The 16,202-nt window shown below is 38.0% G+C and overlaps 1 protein-coding gene across 1 annotated transcript; it reads left to right on the forward strand.

The window, feature by feature from the left end:
• Positions 1–15,954, forward strand: EIF2S3 (eukaryotic translation initiation factor 2 subunit gamma). The gene is made up of 12 exons (XM_029241222.1): positions 1–103; positions 658–721; positions 1,714–1,841; positions 1,932–2,053; positions 4,169–4,263; positions 5,546–5,704; positions 6,648–6,782; positions 8,282–8,376; positions 8,797–8,941; positions 10,836–11,005; positions 11,387–11,559; positions 15,539–15,954. The coding sequence occupies exons 1-12, from the start codon at positions 35–37 to the stop codon at positions 15,600–15,602; spliced, it is 1,419 nt and encodes a 472-aa protein (XP_029097055.1). The 5' UTR covers positions 1–34; the 3' UTR covers positions 15,603–15,954.
• The last annotated feature ends 248 nt before the right edge of the window (positions 15,955–16,202 follow it).

Below are 16,202 nucleotides of genomic sequence, written 5' to 3' on the forward strand. Positions count from 1 at the left end.
GCCACCCGGACGGCTTCCTTCCTCTCCGGGCAAGATGGCGGGGGGCGAGGCTGGTGTGACTTTAGGGCAGCCGCACCTGTCTCGGCAAGATCTCAACACTTTGGTAAGTCATCGCTCTGGCAGGATGCTGAAGGAGCTCAGGAGTGGGGATGACCGGGCCTTCCGGGAGGCTTTGAGACGAGGTAGTGCCGGGCTGTCGGGAGCATGGGTTAGGAGGGAGACCCGGAGCCCGGCGCCCTAAGTCGTGCTCGCGCCGCCCCATGCTCCTCTGCTAGTATGCGAGCTGGGAATGAGGCTATGCGGTTGTGAGACCCCGAGCCCCCCGAATCATTCGGCTGGAAAGTCACAGTGTTAAGTGTCATTAAGGCTTTTTAGTTCGGAAGGTCTGGGAAGGGGGAGTATCTACACTGTCCTTAGTGCTAATGCTCTCAAGGTTGGGGGACCTCAAGCTTCCACATCCCCCATAAACAGTGTGTAACGATGAAGGACTTTTAGGGCTTCCCAGTCATCAGAGTGCAAGGTTGCTTGTACAGAAAAAGCGCTTTAGAAGTAGAAGAGGGCTATTCAAATGGTAGAGAGCTGTAGGTAGCAAATGTAAAGTCAAAGTTGTGATTTGTTTTATGTACAGCGATTTAAAATAAAAATGTTCGATTGCAGGATGTTACCAAGTTGACGCCACTTTCACATGAAGTTATCAGCAGACAGGCCACAATTAATATAGGTAAGATAAGAGTAACTTGGAGACCTGACTTAATTGATCTCCGGCCACTAATTTTAACCTCTCCCTTTGTGTGATTACCTGAATTACATGAAGATGCAGATATTCAATAAATAGATGTTCAGCTCTTGCGAGCCAAGCACCTGCTAGATATTTTTGGGAAGCCCATGTTGCGCGTGCGTAGCTTACAGACTAGGTGAGAAGAAGCGATAAATACATAAGAAAAGTTTAATAGCATAAGGTGATTATAGTCATGTAGCATTTTAAAGAAAAGAGGGAAACGCGACTGTACTTGCCACACAGGGTTATTGCAAGGGCAGAGTTTGCGGAAGTTTTGTTTGATATATAAGCTATTATTAACTAGATAATTTTTTTTCTTAATTGGCACATAGAACTTTAGAGAAGAAGTTATGTTGACTGATTGTAAATTTGGGGTATTTGAGAGTCTGCACAAACAACACAGTAAAGCCTAGTTAAAAGTAAGGCTCTACTATGAGGCTGTTAAAAACTTATAAGATTAAAAAAAAAAAAAAAACTTATAAGATATGTGCTACCCTTGACAGCATTACCGTAATGATACCTGAGTTGTTTTCTTTGTTTTCATGGATTCCTTTTTGTTGTGTGAGGGCTCCTCATACCTATTTACTTCACTCTGAAAATGCTGGAAAGTTTCTTGATATACAAGATTTTATGTACTTTTTACCAAGTGTTTATTTTAAATGAAGGCATTCTTTTCTGTGAGTAAAAACATAAGATGGATAGCTTTTATTATGCTGAGTATGGTTTAAAACAAGGTTGTCGGTTACATGGAAAGTTCTCCTCAGTCCTGTGTCAGATTTTGTAATCAAGGATGTGTAGGAGGAGAAATTGAAGTCACTATTAGTTTTCCATTGATGTTTACAGTGAGTTATGGCTTTGGGTTTTCTACTCTAAAACTGAAAAATATGTTGTGTAACTGAATGCACATGAATTAATTTTTTGTACTTTGTCTATAGGTACAATTGGTCATGTAGCTCATGGGAAGTCTACGGTTGTAAAAGCTATTTCTGGAGTTCACACTGTCAGGTTCAAAAATGAACTAGAAAGAAATATTACAATCAAACTTGGCTATGCTAATGCTAAGGTGAGCTGTGTACAGTGAAATTAGAAACTAACTTTAATTGTTGAATGTGCAGATAACAAATCCAAGTTTTTTTTTCATTGGAACTTTTAGATTTATAAACTTGACGACCCAAGTTGTCCTCGGCCAGAATGTTATAGATCCTGTGGAAGTAGTACACCCGATGAGTTTCCTACAGATATTCCAGGGACCAAAGGGAACTTCAAATTAGTCAGGTGACCTCTTTTCTGCTAAAAACACTTTACACTTCATATTTTGTTGTTGTGTGATTTGTGCTTTTTGAAATATTTAACTGAGACTTTAAACAGTGAACCTAATTGTTGAATGGCTTTATTTTTGCATTATTTTGTTTTTCTTGTCCATAATGACAATAATTTGAAAAGTCAAGTATTTAAACCTACATTAAGAGATGTACATGTAGGTTCTCCAAAGGAAAAGTATCACATAAGCAGAATGAAATGGAGGGAAACATGGCTCATTGGATTTAAGGGATTCTTTTTGCCAGGCCTCATAAATTTCTCTTAAACAGTGTTGTTTCTGTTTCTTGGAGGAGAACAAAGCCATTCTTAATCACGTTTTTTAAATACACGGGCTCGTTACCCCTCTGTTTTCTGAATATGATTGCGTATACTTACTCTTTATTAGAGGATACTGTCATCCACCCAGCGATGTTTATGGGGGTTGGGGATATTCCACAAAGAAATTGTAGATTGGGGCCGAGCTGGGACTAGGGAGAGGCAAATGAAGCCCAAAGTTTAAGGGGAGGGAGAAGCTTTAAAAAGAAAAGAAAAGAAAAGAAAAAGAGCCTCGGTAATCAAGATAAATAGTATTATTTATTTATTTATTTTTAAATTAAAAAAAATTTTTTTTTGGCCCCACTGTGCAGCTTGTGGGATCTTAGTTCCTTGACAGCTCAAACTACTAGTGTTTTCCTTTTCATTATCACTTGGGGTTTTTTGCTTGATTTGCTTTTGGCGTGGCATTGTTGCTGATCCTGTTTTCATTTAAATTTTTGATATTTTGTTCATCATGGATTTTTTGCATGAACTTTGATTTTTTTAAATATTAAGTTTAAATATTGTTTGTTTTGATTACTGGGTTTTTTTGGGCACCCCCTTAAATTTTGCACCTAGGGCGAGTGGCTCACTTGCCTCACCCTACTTGTGGCCCTTATCAGATATCAGCAAACTTTTCCTGCAAAGGGCCCAATAGTAAATATTTTCAGCTTTGCAGACCATAGATTCTCTTTGCAACTACTCATTTCTGCTATTGTGTTGTGAAAGCAGACATGATGTGCATGAGTGGTTATGGCAGTGGGCCAGTCTGCTGCCCCTATTTTAGATCGTGAGTGTGAGCATACAATTATTAAAAATAATGATTCCGAATGAGTAGCATAATTTTGTTTAAATGGTGCTGCCATCTGCACTTCAGATGGGCAATTCCAGCTTTTCAAGATGCTAGAGAAGTTTTTGGCAAATTTTTTCAGATGGCACTGCCCATTCTGTTAACACTGGTTTAGCTTTCAAATCAATGACATTCCCAGTATATACTTTATACCATATTCACTTTAATTGGATTTGGGAGTTTTTGTATCCAGTTATTTCTACACATAGCTAATTTCATTTGCTTTGTAATGATCTGCAGTGATTTTACTCTCATCCAGTAGGTAATTTTTGTTGTTGTTCTTTTCATATTTTTTTCCCTCCAGTTTTATTGAGATATAATTGACATACAGAACTGTATAAGCTTAAGGTGTACAGCATAATGATTTGACTTACATACGTCATGAAATGATGATCACAATAAGTTTAGTGAACATCCATCATCATATAAACTTAAATGAGTAGAAAAAAAATTTTTTCCTTATGATGAGAACTCTTAAGATTTATTCTGTTAACAACTTTCATGTATAACAAACAGTGGTGTTAACTATATCATATTGTATGTCATATTTCTAGTACTTATTTATCTTATAACTGAAAGTGTGTACCTTTTGACTGCTTTCATTCGATTCCCCCTTCCTCCATCCCCCACCTCTGGTAACCACAGATCTGATAATCACAAATCTGATCTCTTTTTCTATGAGTTTTTTTGTTTGTTTGTTTTTGAAGTATAATTGAGCCAGTAGGTAATCTTATTTCTGAGGTCTAGAAACACCAAGTCCTGTAACCACTTGACTTTACAGAAATAAAAATTTCCATATTCTTATTTCATATTTATATGTAATATTCATATTCTATATATAAAGGGATTTAACTTTAGGAAATCTGTAACTTGAATGTTGAAGTATTGATTGATCTTAGGACTGATTGCTGTTTTTTAATTGTTAGACATGTTTCCTTTGTTGACTGTCCTGGCCACGATATTTTGATGGCTACTATGCTGAATGGTGCCGCAGTGATGGATGCAGCTCTTCTGTTGATAGGTAAATACGTCAGAACTGGTTTGGACAAATCATTGTGGAGTAAATCCAAGATGGACTATTTAAAGGGAAACTAAGGCCTTTAAGGGCCACATCCAGTACCTAAAGGTGACGGAAATGGGAACTAACATGTCAACCAGGATGATATCCTTGTCTACCAGCTATCACAAAATACTAAAGATAGACCTAGGGCAGATGTCTTGTGAGAATTCTTTTGGTAGTATATATTTGAAAAAATCAATAGTACATTTTCTCCCCTTAGATCACATGAAATGATTTATTAGTTTTATATTTACATGTAAAAGTGCATGTATTTTTTTGTGTGCATCTTTGAGTTGTCTACTGCGACACTGGTGTATAATGGTTTTATTTAGATGCAAATGTCATTCATAATAAGTGCTGAAGTCTAGATGAATTGGGGTTTTCAAGGCTGGTGTTGTGCCACCTTCCTTATGTGAGCTGTCAAGAGATTTTGTTGCTATGGGATATAATTTTTAAAAGTATGCCGAGTGGATATAGTACAGGACACCTGAACATCATCACTTAGGATGGTCATTAAGATGCCCAAAAAACATACCTATTTCTTTATAATACCAGTGGTTGTTTTTAGTGTTCTTCCCTCGGTTTGTTAGGGAGTAGCCTCTGATAGTAGCTGAAATTCATGGACTGTGTTAAGTGTCTTCCCTTAATTACTCTCTGCCTCTCAGGAGCTTGACTGGGCCAGAACGTCTCTAAGACTAGACAGAGCCAGAGGGCTCTTCCTTATGCCTGAGCAAAAGCTAAGGGCAGACCCTGAGATGTCAAACTTGTTGAGTCCAAGCTTTTGGCTTAGGACCAGGGAAGAGAGCCAAATGATCAGGAGGCTCCAGTGAATCCAGACACAGTGGATGAAGCAGGGGCAAAGGTGGATGCTCGGCAACGATCCAGGACTTTTGCCTTGAGTAGGGCTAGGGCATTCAAGCATTTCCTTTTTCAGATGTCAGCTAGTGTTTTTTTGGTAGTACAATACACATAACACAAAATTTAGCATTTTAGCCATTTAAAGTATACAATTCAGTGATATTAAGTACATTCACAGTGTTCTACAAGTGTCAGCACTGTCTAGTTCTGGAACATTTTCATCACCCCAAAAGGAAACCCGGTGCCCATTAAGCAATCACTCTGATCCCCCTTTCCCTCAGTCCCTGGCAACCACTAACCTGCCTTCTGTCTCTTATGGATTTGCCTATTCTGACAGATATTTCTAGCTAATTCTCATGCATCTTTTTTATTCTTTATCATTTAGCTGGTAATGAGTCTTGTCCTCAGCCCCAGACTTCTGAACACCTGGCTGCTATAGAAATCATGAAACTGAAGCATATTTTGATTCTACAAAATAAAATTGATTTGGTAAAAGAAAGCCAGGCTAAAGAACAGTATGAACAGATCCTTGCATTTGTACAAGGTAAGAAGCCATAATATCTAATAAAAATCCTCCTCAGTGATAGTAAAATAAACAAAAGCATTTAAAAAAAAAAAACCTTAAGTCTTCGGAATTCCCTGGTGGTCCAGTGGTTAGGATTCTGCACTTTCACTGCCGAGGGAGTGGGTTCAATCCCTGGTCGGGGAACTAAGATCCCACAAGCCACGCGACATGGCCAAAATAATTAATTAATTAATTAAAAAAAAAAATCCATTAAAAAAAACTTCAGTCTTACACTGTTCTTACTGAGTAGCTACTTTTAGAATTGAAACTGACAATGATTTATTTTATCTTTTAGTGTTCCTTTCCTCTAACAGCAGTGTTTTTCATTTCAGGGAAGACATCTTATTATTGACATTTGATCCTCTCTTAGCCTTGTTTTTCTTGCTAGAAAGGTTGATTTCCTATGCACCCAGTTCTCTCATAACAAAAAAGAATAAGTCATTTTGATTAAAACCTCATTGTGTTTGGTCCGTTTCTTTCACCAGCCTGTTTGACAATTAATAAGGAGCAAATACTATATATGCCATCAGTCTTTGATTAGCAGAGTCTATAATTTTATCTTGACATTTATTGGGAAGTTAATTACATGTTATCAGAAATCTTTCAACTAGTAAAGTGCTCTTTCCCAGGAGTGTTAGTATTTTCTTCTTTTGAGCAGTTTTATCATTTTGGTGTATTAAATATATCTGTTAATATATTTTGACTTTTTTTTCCCTTAAATGCAATAGTATTCATTTTCAGGAGCAAAAACAAACATAGAATACTGACACTTTTCTAAAAAGAATTATCATTTTCTACCTGTTGCTGGTTTTTGGGGATGTTTAGGCATCTATTTTAGTAATCTTAACTGTTTCCTATAATATGTAAAGAACAAGTTCTGTAAAACTGAAGAATTTTGATCTTTCTGAATTTTGTCTTATAGGTACAGTAGCAGAAGGAGCTCCTATTATTCCAATTTCTGCTCAGCTAAAATACAATATTGAAGTTGTCTGTGAGTACATAGTAAAGAAAATTCCAGTACCCCCAAGAGACTTTACTTCAGAACCCCGACTTATTGGTAAGTGATAGGATTTTGTCTGATCTTTTCCACATTGGTGATTCCTCTTTAAGGGAATCAGCAATGGTTTCTGCAGGGGTGATAATAAATTACAATCTCCATAAAATTTTTTTTGAACTCAGTAATTCTGAGATTGTATTAGCAGTACTAGATTGCATTACTGATGAGAGAAAGTTTCGAATACAGAAGGAACTTTTAGTCTTTTTGTGCTTGGTATGTGATATGTGATTGAGGTGGAGTAATGCATTATTCTGTATGGAATTATGTTTTAGTCAGGAGCAGGATATTAGAATTTCCATACAAATTATTTCATTGTACCATTAATGAAGATTTTCATCTCTTTCAACTTATTTAAGTGCATAGTACCAATATTGGTATAATTTGATCATCTAAACTCGTGATTTCTACATAGATATAGGAGCCTTTTCAAAACAGACATTTGAACCCCTCCCTTCATCCAGGCCCCCCCTCTGTGTGTTGTGGGAAGGGTTCTCTTGGGTGATTGTGATGTGTACCCCTTGTTAATGATCACTGCTCTCAGGACCGAAGTCCAGGTCACATAGTTCTAGGGTTGTGGGGTTTTTTGTTTTTTGTTTTTAATTAATTAATTAATTAATCTTTTGGCTGTGTTGGGTCTTTGTTGCTGTGTGTGGGCTTTCTCTAGTTGCGGCGAGCCGGGGCTACTCTTTGTTGTGGTGCACAGGCTTCTCATTGCGGAGCATGGGCTCTAGGCGCGCCGGCTCAGTAGTTGTGGCTCATGGGCTCAGTAGTTGTGGCTCGTGGGCTCTAGAGTGCAGGCTCAGTAGTTGTGACGCACGGGCTTAGTTGCTCTGTGGCATGTGGGATCTTCCCGGACCAGGGATTGAACCCTTGTCCCCTGCATTGGCAGGTGGATTCTTAACCACTGCGCCACCAGGGAAGTCCAATCCTAGGGTTGTTTTGAAGTTTTAAAACTACATTTTTAATGCAGAAATCATATAATATAGAGGTATATGAAGAAAAAGGTCTGCAGTCTCCCTGCCTCGCCCCTTAGCCCTGAAGTAACCAAAGTTAACAGTTGGTGTGTACTATACCTGCACCTTTCTTTTTGTTCATATCATCATGTATAAACATATACACATTTCTTGTTTTAGTTTTTGTTTGTGGAAGTGGGATCATACTATGCATAACTAGTTTTTTCTTTTTTCCTTAACAATATATGAAGGTTATCCTTCCACATCATTACATGTGCTCTAATGTTCTTTTTTAATAGCTGCGTGATACTCCATACTATGGGTATACCATAATATGCGTCCTATCAATGAACTTTTAAGTTATTCCCACTTTTTCCATCGTAATTAAGGTTGCAGTATACTTAGTTGGAATAATATTAGATTTTGTCACAAAGTCCCCCTTGTATAAATCTTATGTGTCTACTATTTTAGAGAAGTTAACTTAATCAAATTTTTCTGAAGTTAATGTGAATAGAATTGGCTTTAATTTGTTTTGTTTTTTTTTAGTTATTAGATCCTTTGATGTCAACAAACCTGGCTGTGAAGTTGATGACCTTAAGGGGGGTGTAGCTGGTGGTAGTATTCTAAAAGGAGTATTAAAGGTAAACTAGGTTTTGGTTGTTGTGTTTTTATTTTGTTTGTTTTTCTCTTGTCTTAATTAGGAAAATAGCATGAACACTCCAAATTGAAAAATAATTTTTTTCTTCATGGTGTCTAGTACTTGATATAGACTTCTTTGTTTACTAGTATATCTTTTGAGTGTGTTTGACCTCTAACTTTATAGGTTTCTATGAATATGGAGCACATTTTATATGGTGATAGGCCTGTGTGGTAGGTAGTTTGAAACATTTGGATGGTTCTGGTTTTGAAGATCTCTCCCGTATCTTTTTTTTTAAAATAGTGATCTTTGAAATAGAGAAAGGATTGCTTTTCAGTTTTGTGGTCTTCCTGTTAGGACTTTTTGTATGTAATGGAAATCGTGTTGTCCCACAAATTCTAATCACTAATTTATATTTTTACAGGTGGGCCAGGAGATAGAAGTCAGACCTGGTATTGTTTCCAAAGACAGTGAAGGAAAGCTCATGTGTAAACCCATCTTTTCCAAAATTGTATCACTTTTCGCAGAGCATAATGATCTTCAGTATGCTGCTCCAGGAGGTCTTATTGGTAAAGATTTTTCTCTCATCCCTACGTTTTTAATTTGTGGATATTCATGGTACTTTTCATGAGAAACATATTACTCATACAGATATAGATTTTTAATTTGATGTTTAATAATTGAATGGGGTAGAGGAACATATGTGGTTAAGCTGTTGATTTTAGGTCATAAGATGGTTTCATGTGTTTGTAAAAATTAATTTTAAACATAAAAGAGAATTTTGGTTTAGTTTTGTCTTTTTGTTTTTTTTTTTTTTTTTTTTTCGTACCCGGGTTTTCACTGTTGTGGCCTCTCCCGTTGTGGAGCACAGGCTCCGGACGCGCAGGCTCAGCGGCCATGGCTCACGGGCCCAGCCGCTCCGCGGCATGTGGGATCTTCCCGGACCAGGGCATGAACCCGTGTCCCCCACATCGGCAGGCGGACTCTCAACCACTGCGCCGCCAGGGAAGCCCTTGGTTTAGTTTTCAAAGTAGCTCCTTTTTAGCAGTAACAAAGTAAGTTTTATGTCCTAACTATACTTTTCTTTTTAGCCTACATGGTTTTGGGAGTAGAGTGGTGGTGGTTTTTTGTTTTTGTTTTTTTTAATGTATGTTTTGCAAATGGAGAGTTACCCACAAGTGTCAGCTGGATCATGTCAGATCATAGTTACACTGAGGTGGGAATTAAAGAAGGTAACTTCCATTATGTTGGAATTACTGAGATAATTTATGGATCTTCTCATCTCATACAATAGTGTATTACCAGATACCCAGAAAAAGGCAAGATACAGTGAGAATTAGAGGTATTATAACTTTTAGATTAAAGAAGAAAACATTTGGTGAAGGAGTTTGTCTTTTTGTTCTCCGGTGTTTGGCTATATAATTCATTTTTCTCTTGTATCTTGTAATTAGGAGTTTACCATGTATAATTTTATCCTTATTGTTTGTTTTGTAAACAAGGAAACTCTGGAGACTTCTAAAATTTAACTTACGGAACTTTTCAAACATAAAAGTAGAGAGAATAGTGTAACGTAGTGTAATGTGTGGTCATGTAGCCACCACCCAGGTTCAACAGTTAATACTTTACCACTCTTTTTTTTTTTTACTTTGGCCACGCTACGCGGTTTGTGGGATATTAGTTCCCTGGAACCTGGGCCCATGGCAGTGAGAGCACCAACTCCTAACCACTGGACCGCCAGGAATTCCCAATACTTTACTCTTCTTTTTTTTTGGCGGTACGCGGGCCTCTCACTGCTGTGGCCTCTCCTGCTGCGGAGCATAGGCTCGGACGTGCAGGTTCAGCGGCCATGGCTCATGGGCCCAGCCGCTCCGCGGCTTGTGGGATCCTCCCGGACCAGGGCACGAACCCATGTCCCCTGCATTGGCAGGCGGACTCTCAACCACTGCGCCACCAGGGAAGCCCTACTTTACTATTCTTGCCTCATCTTTGTATCTTCTTCCCTCTTCTTGAAAGACATACAGATAAAATATTTTGAAGTGGATCCCAGGAATCATATAAAGTCTTTAAGCTGTCTTTTTGATCAGCCTTCCAGGGGAGAAATGGCAGGCAAATATCCTGAAAACTACTCATTATGAATTTCGTATCTTTTCAACCTTCATTAAGGATATTCAGGCTCCTTTTTGAGTTAGGCTCTTAGCTCTGTTTGTCCTTTGCTTAGAATTTAAATCAAGAGAATCTTTCTGTTCTCAAATGCCCAACTAACCCATGAGTTTACAGTTCTGTTTCTTCAGATAAAACAGGTATTTTGTCACATCTATGTAGCTAATACATGAGTATGAAAATATAAGTGTGTATTAAAATGTATAGGTATATGCTGTACTTGTTTGACTAAGTCTTTTGGGTAAACAGCTTTATAGGAAATAAAATGTTGAACAATAAAATGTATATCTTATTTTGTATTAGGAGTTGGAACGAAAATTGACCCCACTTTGTGCCGGGCTGACAGAATGGTGGGGCAGGTACTTGGTGCAGTTGGAGCTTTACCTGAGATCTTCACAGAACTGGAAATTTCCTATTTCCTGCTTAGACGGCTTCTAGGTGTACGCACTGAAGGAGACAAGAAAGCAGCAAAAGTAAGTGCTTCCTGTAATTCCTGTTCCAAAAAAAGTGACAGTGAAGTTAAGACCAGTTTTGAGGTTCATTTCTTTTCATTTAACATGGGATTAAGAAAAAGGAAGAGGTAGATAAATTTGACTTCCTGAAAATTGAGAACTTCTGTATGGCAGTCAGTTCAAAGTAAAACAAAACAGGAAACAGTATGTCATGTATGACAGTGACATGATAATTCCTATTATCCATGTGATTTTTTTAAAAAGTCTTGCTGAGATCAGGTTGGCAGAGATGGAAAATTGCTGACATCTTTTGTTGGCAAGGTGGTAGGAAAATAAGCAGTTATTTGGAAAGCATTTTCTTGATTTTGGGGTTTATTCCCCCCCCCCCCTTGATTTCCCTAGGTGCAAAAGCTGTCTAAGAATGAAGTGCTTATGGTGAACATAGGATCCCTGTCGACAGGAGGAAGAGTTAGTGCAGTCAAGGCTGATTTGGGCAAAATTGTTTTGACTAATCCTGTGTGCACAGAAGTGGGAGAAAAAATTGCACTTAGCCGAAGAGTTGAGAAACACTGGCGGTAAGTTTATTAGCCTTTGTCAGTGTCTAATAAAAAAGACAGAATCAGTTTTCTTAACACATGCACAAACACACTTTACCTTGAACGCAACAGTTACTATACTGTGGTTTCAAGTCTCAACTGTTTATTCGATTGACTTAGAAATCTGTATTTCTAGGCGTGATTTGTGATAGACACAACCTATGCGAAAACCAGTGAACTTAGGTTTAATATCTCCCTTATCTTTTTCTGAACCATTTGAGGAATAGGTTGCCCCTTGATGTCTTAATACTTTGGTGTATGTTTCCTAAAAACAAGGATATTCTCTTATATAACCACTTAACAAGTTTAATATTGTTAAAATACTGAAATCTACAGTCTTTTCCAGTTTTATCACTTCTTCCAGTAATGTCCTCTGTGTCCCCCGTCTGGGATCATGCATTGCATTTAGTTTTCATGTCTCTTGATCTCTAATCTGGAACTTCCTCAGCCTTTCTTTGTCTTGTCATTGGCAATTTTGAAGAATACAAGCTAGTTCCTTTCTAGACTGCTCCTCAGTTTGGGTTTACTTGGTATTTCCTAAGATTAGGTTTAGGTTACGTATTCTTGGTTGGAATACTTTCGTGTAGGTGGTGATTCTCTCCTTAGGGAGTCACAGCCAGAGGCACATGATATCTGATTCCTCCTTGTTGAGGTTAATTTTGATCATGCAGTCAAGGTGTTAGCCAGTTTCTCCACTATATGGTTACTCTTTTTTACCCTTGCAAATAAGCGTTCTGTGGGGCGACTCTGCAAATAGCCTGCTCCTCATCAAATCCCACCCCGCTGGATTTAGCATCCACTGATGATTTTTGTCTGAACTGAGCTTGATTATAGTGTTTACAAAGTGGTGATCCCCATCCCCCAGCTCCACCACTCCTCATTTATCATTTGTCATTCTTTCTGCCCCATTATTTACTTATCTAGTTATAATATGCACTCATGGCATCCTATTTTATTCAGTAGGTTATGATTCATTACTGTTCTTATTTATTTATTTATTTTGAATTTTTGAATTTTATTTATTTTTTATACAGCAGGTTCTTATTAGTTGTTCATTTTATACATATTAGTGTATATATGTCAATCCCAATCTCCCAATTCGTCCCACCACCACCTCCCCACCCCGCCAAGTTTGTTCTCTCCATCTCTGTCTCTATTTCTGCCTTGCAAACTGGTTCATCTGTACCATTTTTCTAGGTTCCACGAATATGCGTTAATGCACGTATTTGTTTTTCTCTTTCTGACTTACTTCACTCTGTATGACAGTCTCCAGATCCATCCATGTCTCTACAAATGACCCAATTTCGTTCCTTTTTATGGCTGAGTAATATTCCATTGTATATATGTACCACATCTTTATCCATTCGTCTGTCAGTGGGCACTTAGGTTGCTTCCATGTCCTGACTATTGTAAACAGTGATGCAATGAACATTGTGGTACATGACTCTTAGAACTATGGTTTTCTCAGGTATATGCCCAGTAGTGGGATTGCTGGGTCGTATGGTAGTTCTATTTTTAGTTTTTTAAGGAACCTCCATACTGTTCTCCATAGTGGCTGTATCAATTTACATTCCCACCAACAGTGCAAGAGGGTTCCCTTTTCTCCACACCCTCTCCAGCATTTGTTGTTCGTAGATTTTCTGATGATGCCCATTCTGACTGGTGTGAGGTGATAACCTGTTTTTATTTATTTTGATACCCAAATTGTCGAGGATTTGTCCAGTAGAGACCCTTTAGGTGACTCCTATGTCCTTTTGACATTTCCCCTCTTTTTTTTTAACCTATTATTTTATTAAGGAATCCATTTCTATGACTGTCATGAAACCCAGGCTTGGTTAGCAGTGTTGCATTCTGCAGGTAGCTGCATCCCGCTCTGGACTTTCTGGTAATAGCCACTGTCTTCTCTACCTCAACTGAAAACCCAGAATCAGTCCCTGCCCTCCTACCTTGGGAAGATGCCAAAGCCAACTACATAAGAGGCTTTTTCAGAGAAGATGACTTTTCTTAGAAGACAAACCCTCTGCTTTGTTTTACGAAGCAGATAGCAACCCCATGGACAGGTTGGGACTTGCACAAGCCTCAGTATTTCCCCATTGGGTTTGTTTTTGTTTTTGTTTTTTTGACAGTTCCTTACTTTGTGGCACAAGATGTTCTGGAATCATCTTGTACCTCTCCCCTGCTCCAGTTTAGAATTGGTCATTTCTCCTGAGGGGGCCCTGGTTCCTCTTAGTGGAAAATGGTATTAGAAATGCAGATACGGGTGCTAGGTGTGCTTGCTGCTCCTAAGGTGCTGTTGCTTCGGGACGCTTCGAGTGGATAGAGCTAGGAAACATGCACATATTGTTGACTCCTGTCTCTTTTCTCTTTTCCTGGTTAGTTACTGAATCTACTGTTTCCTTTCTATTCTGTGTGACCTCATTATAGCCCATACCACCATCATTTCACACATAAAAGTTATTGCAAAAAATTCCGAATTTGCCTCTTCCACTGCTACTTAAGTACTCAGTCAAAATTAATCTTCGTAAAACATTTTTTCATGCTGTACTCAGTAATTTTTAGTAGCTTCCCACTACTTTCTGATATTCAGGACCTTTCTGGAAGCCTGCTTGAACGAATTTTAAGTTTCTCCTGCTTTGTCTCATATAAACCCTCTAAATTAGACTGTTCTGTGTCCTGATTGTCCCCATAATTACTCAAATCACCCTTGGCTTTGTTTTTTTCTCATTACCTACCTCCCTTATTAAGGCTTCCGTGGTACAGTGCCTCAGGATGGTCTCTCACCATTTACTGTTCAGAAGATATGAATTATTACTCTCTAATTTAAACAGAGTTAAACTTTTTGTTCTCTTTTAAGTAAATCATTTCTGCTTTGTGGTGATTTATGCCTGCTTGATTTTACTCTCTTGTGTGATTATACTATTTGCTGTTATAGACATACTGATTTACAGTGTATTTTAAAAGAAAGGAATGATCTTTTTGTGTCTGTTGTTTTTTATATTTATTTATTTATTTGGCTGCGCCAGGTCTTAGTTGTGGCACACAGGATCTTCGTTGCTGCGTGCGGGAGCTTTAGCTGTGGCACGTGAACTCTTAGCTGCGGCATGTGGGATCTAGTTCCCTGACCAGGGATTGCACCTGGTCCCCCTGCATTGGGAGCACAGAGTCTTAGCCACTGGACCACCAGTGAGGTCCCTGTCTACTAATATTGTAAGAGGATTCTACCCAAATGAAATTTTATACGTTGCTTAAAAATTAGCAAGTATGTTAAAAGAAATGGAAGCATCTGAATGATCCTTATATTCTTTAGATTTGTTGTTTTTAACCCATGATTAGGTAAGTTCTGTTCTAGAAGCTACAGTTGAGGTAGCAGTCTGGCCTGACTAGTGACTAGAGCAGACATTGAAAGAGAGAAGGAGCAGAAATCCCTCTGCTCTTGAGAGTAATCTGTTTATAGATTATCTAGTCCTCTAGGTCTTCTCTTAATTTCCTTTACCAGCTAAAGTCATGATAAAGCAAGCCATGGGGATCTGTTGAAGTGCTGTGAATGGTTAAAAAGAAAACAGAACAAAACATAAAAACATTTTTCAAAGAGGAAAAGAGAATGAAATTAAAAAAAAAAAATCAGGCGGAGGTGGTTTGTGTATGAGCATGGTTCCTTGGGCGGACTGGAAGTTGCTTCATCTGTGGTTCGGAGGGGCAGGTATATTTTGATAAGAGTGAAGATGAGCATATTTATACTAGCACCTTTTTGTTTGCTTTTCCTATCATTCCTTCTGGCTAGAGCCCATCTCTCTGGGTCTAAGAAGATAATGTGAGTTTTCTTTCTGGAGGAGCAGGTTTTGTAAACAAATTTAGACTTAGCAGATAGGCAAGTAAAACTAGTTATGTCATGTGATTATGTGGTAATGATAATGAAATGGATATAAAATTCATGATTTCTTTTATTTTCATTTTGCAGTTTAATTGGTTGGGGTCAAATAAGAAGAGGAGTGACAATCAAGCCAACAGTAGATGATGACTGAAGAATTAAATAACAGATTTGGATGAAGTCGGAATTTCTCTTAACAACCTAGGGGTATATTTTCAAAGCAATAGTGAGGAATTAATTTCACAGCTCATTACCTTAGGAGTAGCTGTAAGGTTATTCTCATTTTTTGGTGATGAAAATTTAACCTCTAGTACTAAAATAGGGTCTACAATAAATGTAAAAATTGGCATAATGTTGGATTGAATCTACATTTTACCAGAAATTAATCATTCCCAAATAACATCTAATTTATACATCAGTGCAGGTTTGAAAGGAAACTGCTACAACCAGCCTTTGCTGTAGCACACATACCACTGAATCTGTTTGAAATAAAATTCTTCTTCTTATTTTTCATGATTCGTCTTTGAGTAGCTCCAGGCTTGAAGGATTATTGTTATCAGTAAAAACTTGAAGACAAATTCTTGAAGACCAACTTCCCTTTACCCCATATTTTATGTTGCTTTTATCTTTTTGAGTGACAAATTAATAGGTTCAAATAAAATTGTCCTTTCAGGCATGAGGGCTTGTTCCCATGGACATTCCTTTCTCTCCCCCTTTTCTGGACTAGAACACAGGAAGCTAGAGCCCGAAGTTC

Source organism: Monodon monoceros, unplaced genomic scaffold (assembly GCF_005190385.1).
Source record: "Monodon monoceros isolate NGI ecotype Baffin Bay Population unplaced genomic scaffold, NGI_Narwhal_1 Super_Scaffold_22, whole genome shotgun sequence".
Classification (NCBI taxonomy): Eukaryota; Metazoa; Chordata; class Mammalia; order Artiodactyla; family Monodontidae; genus Monodon; species Monodon monoceros.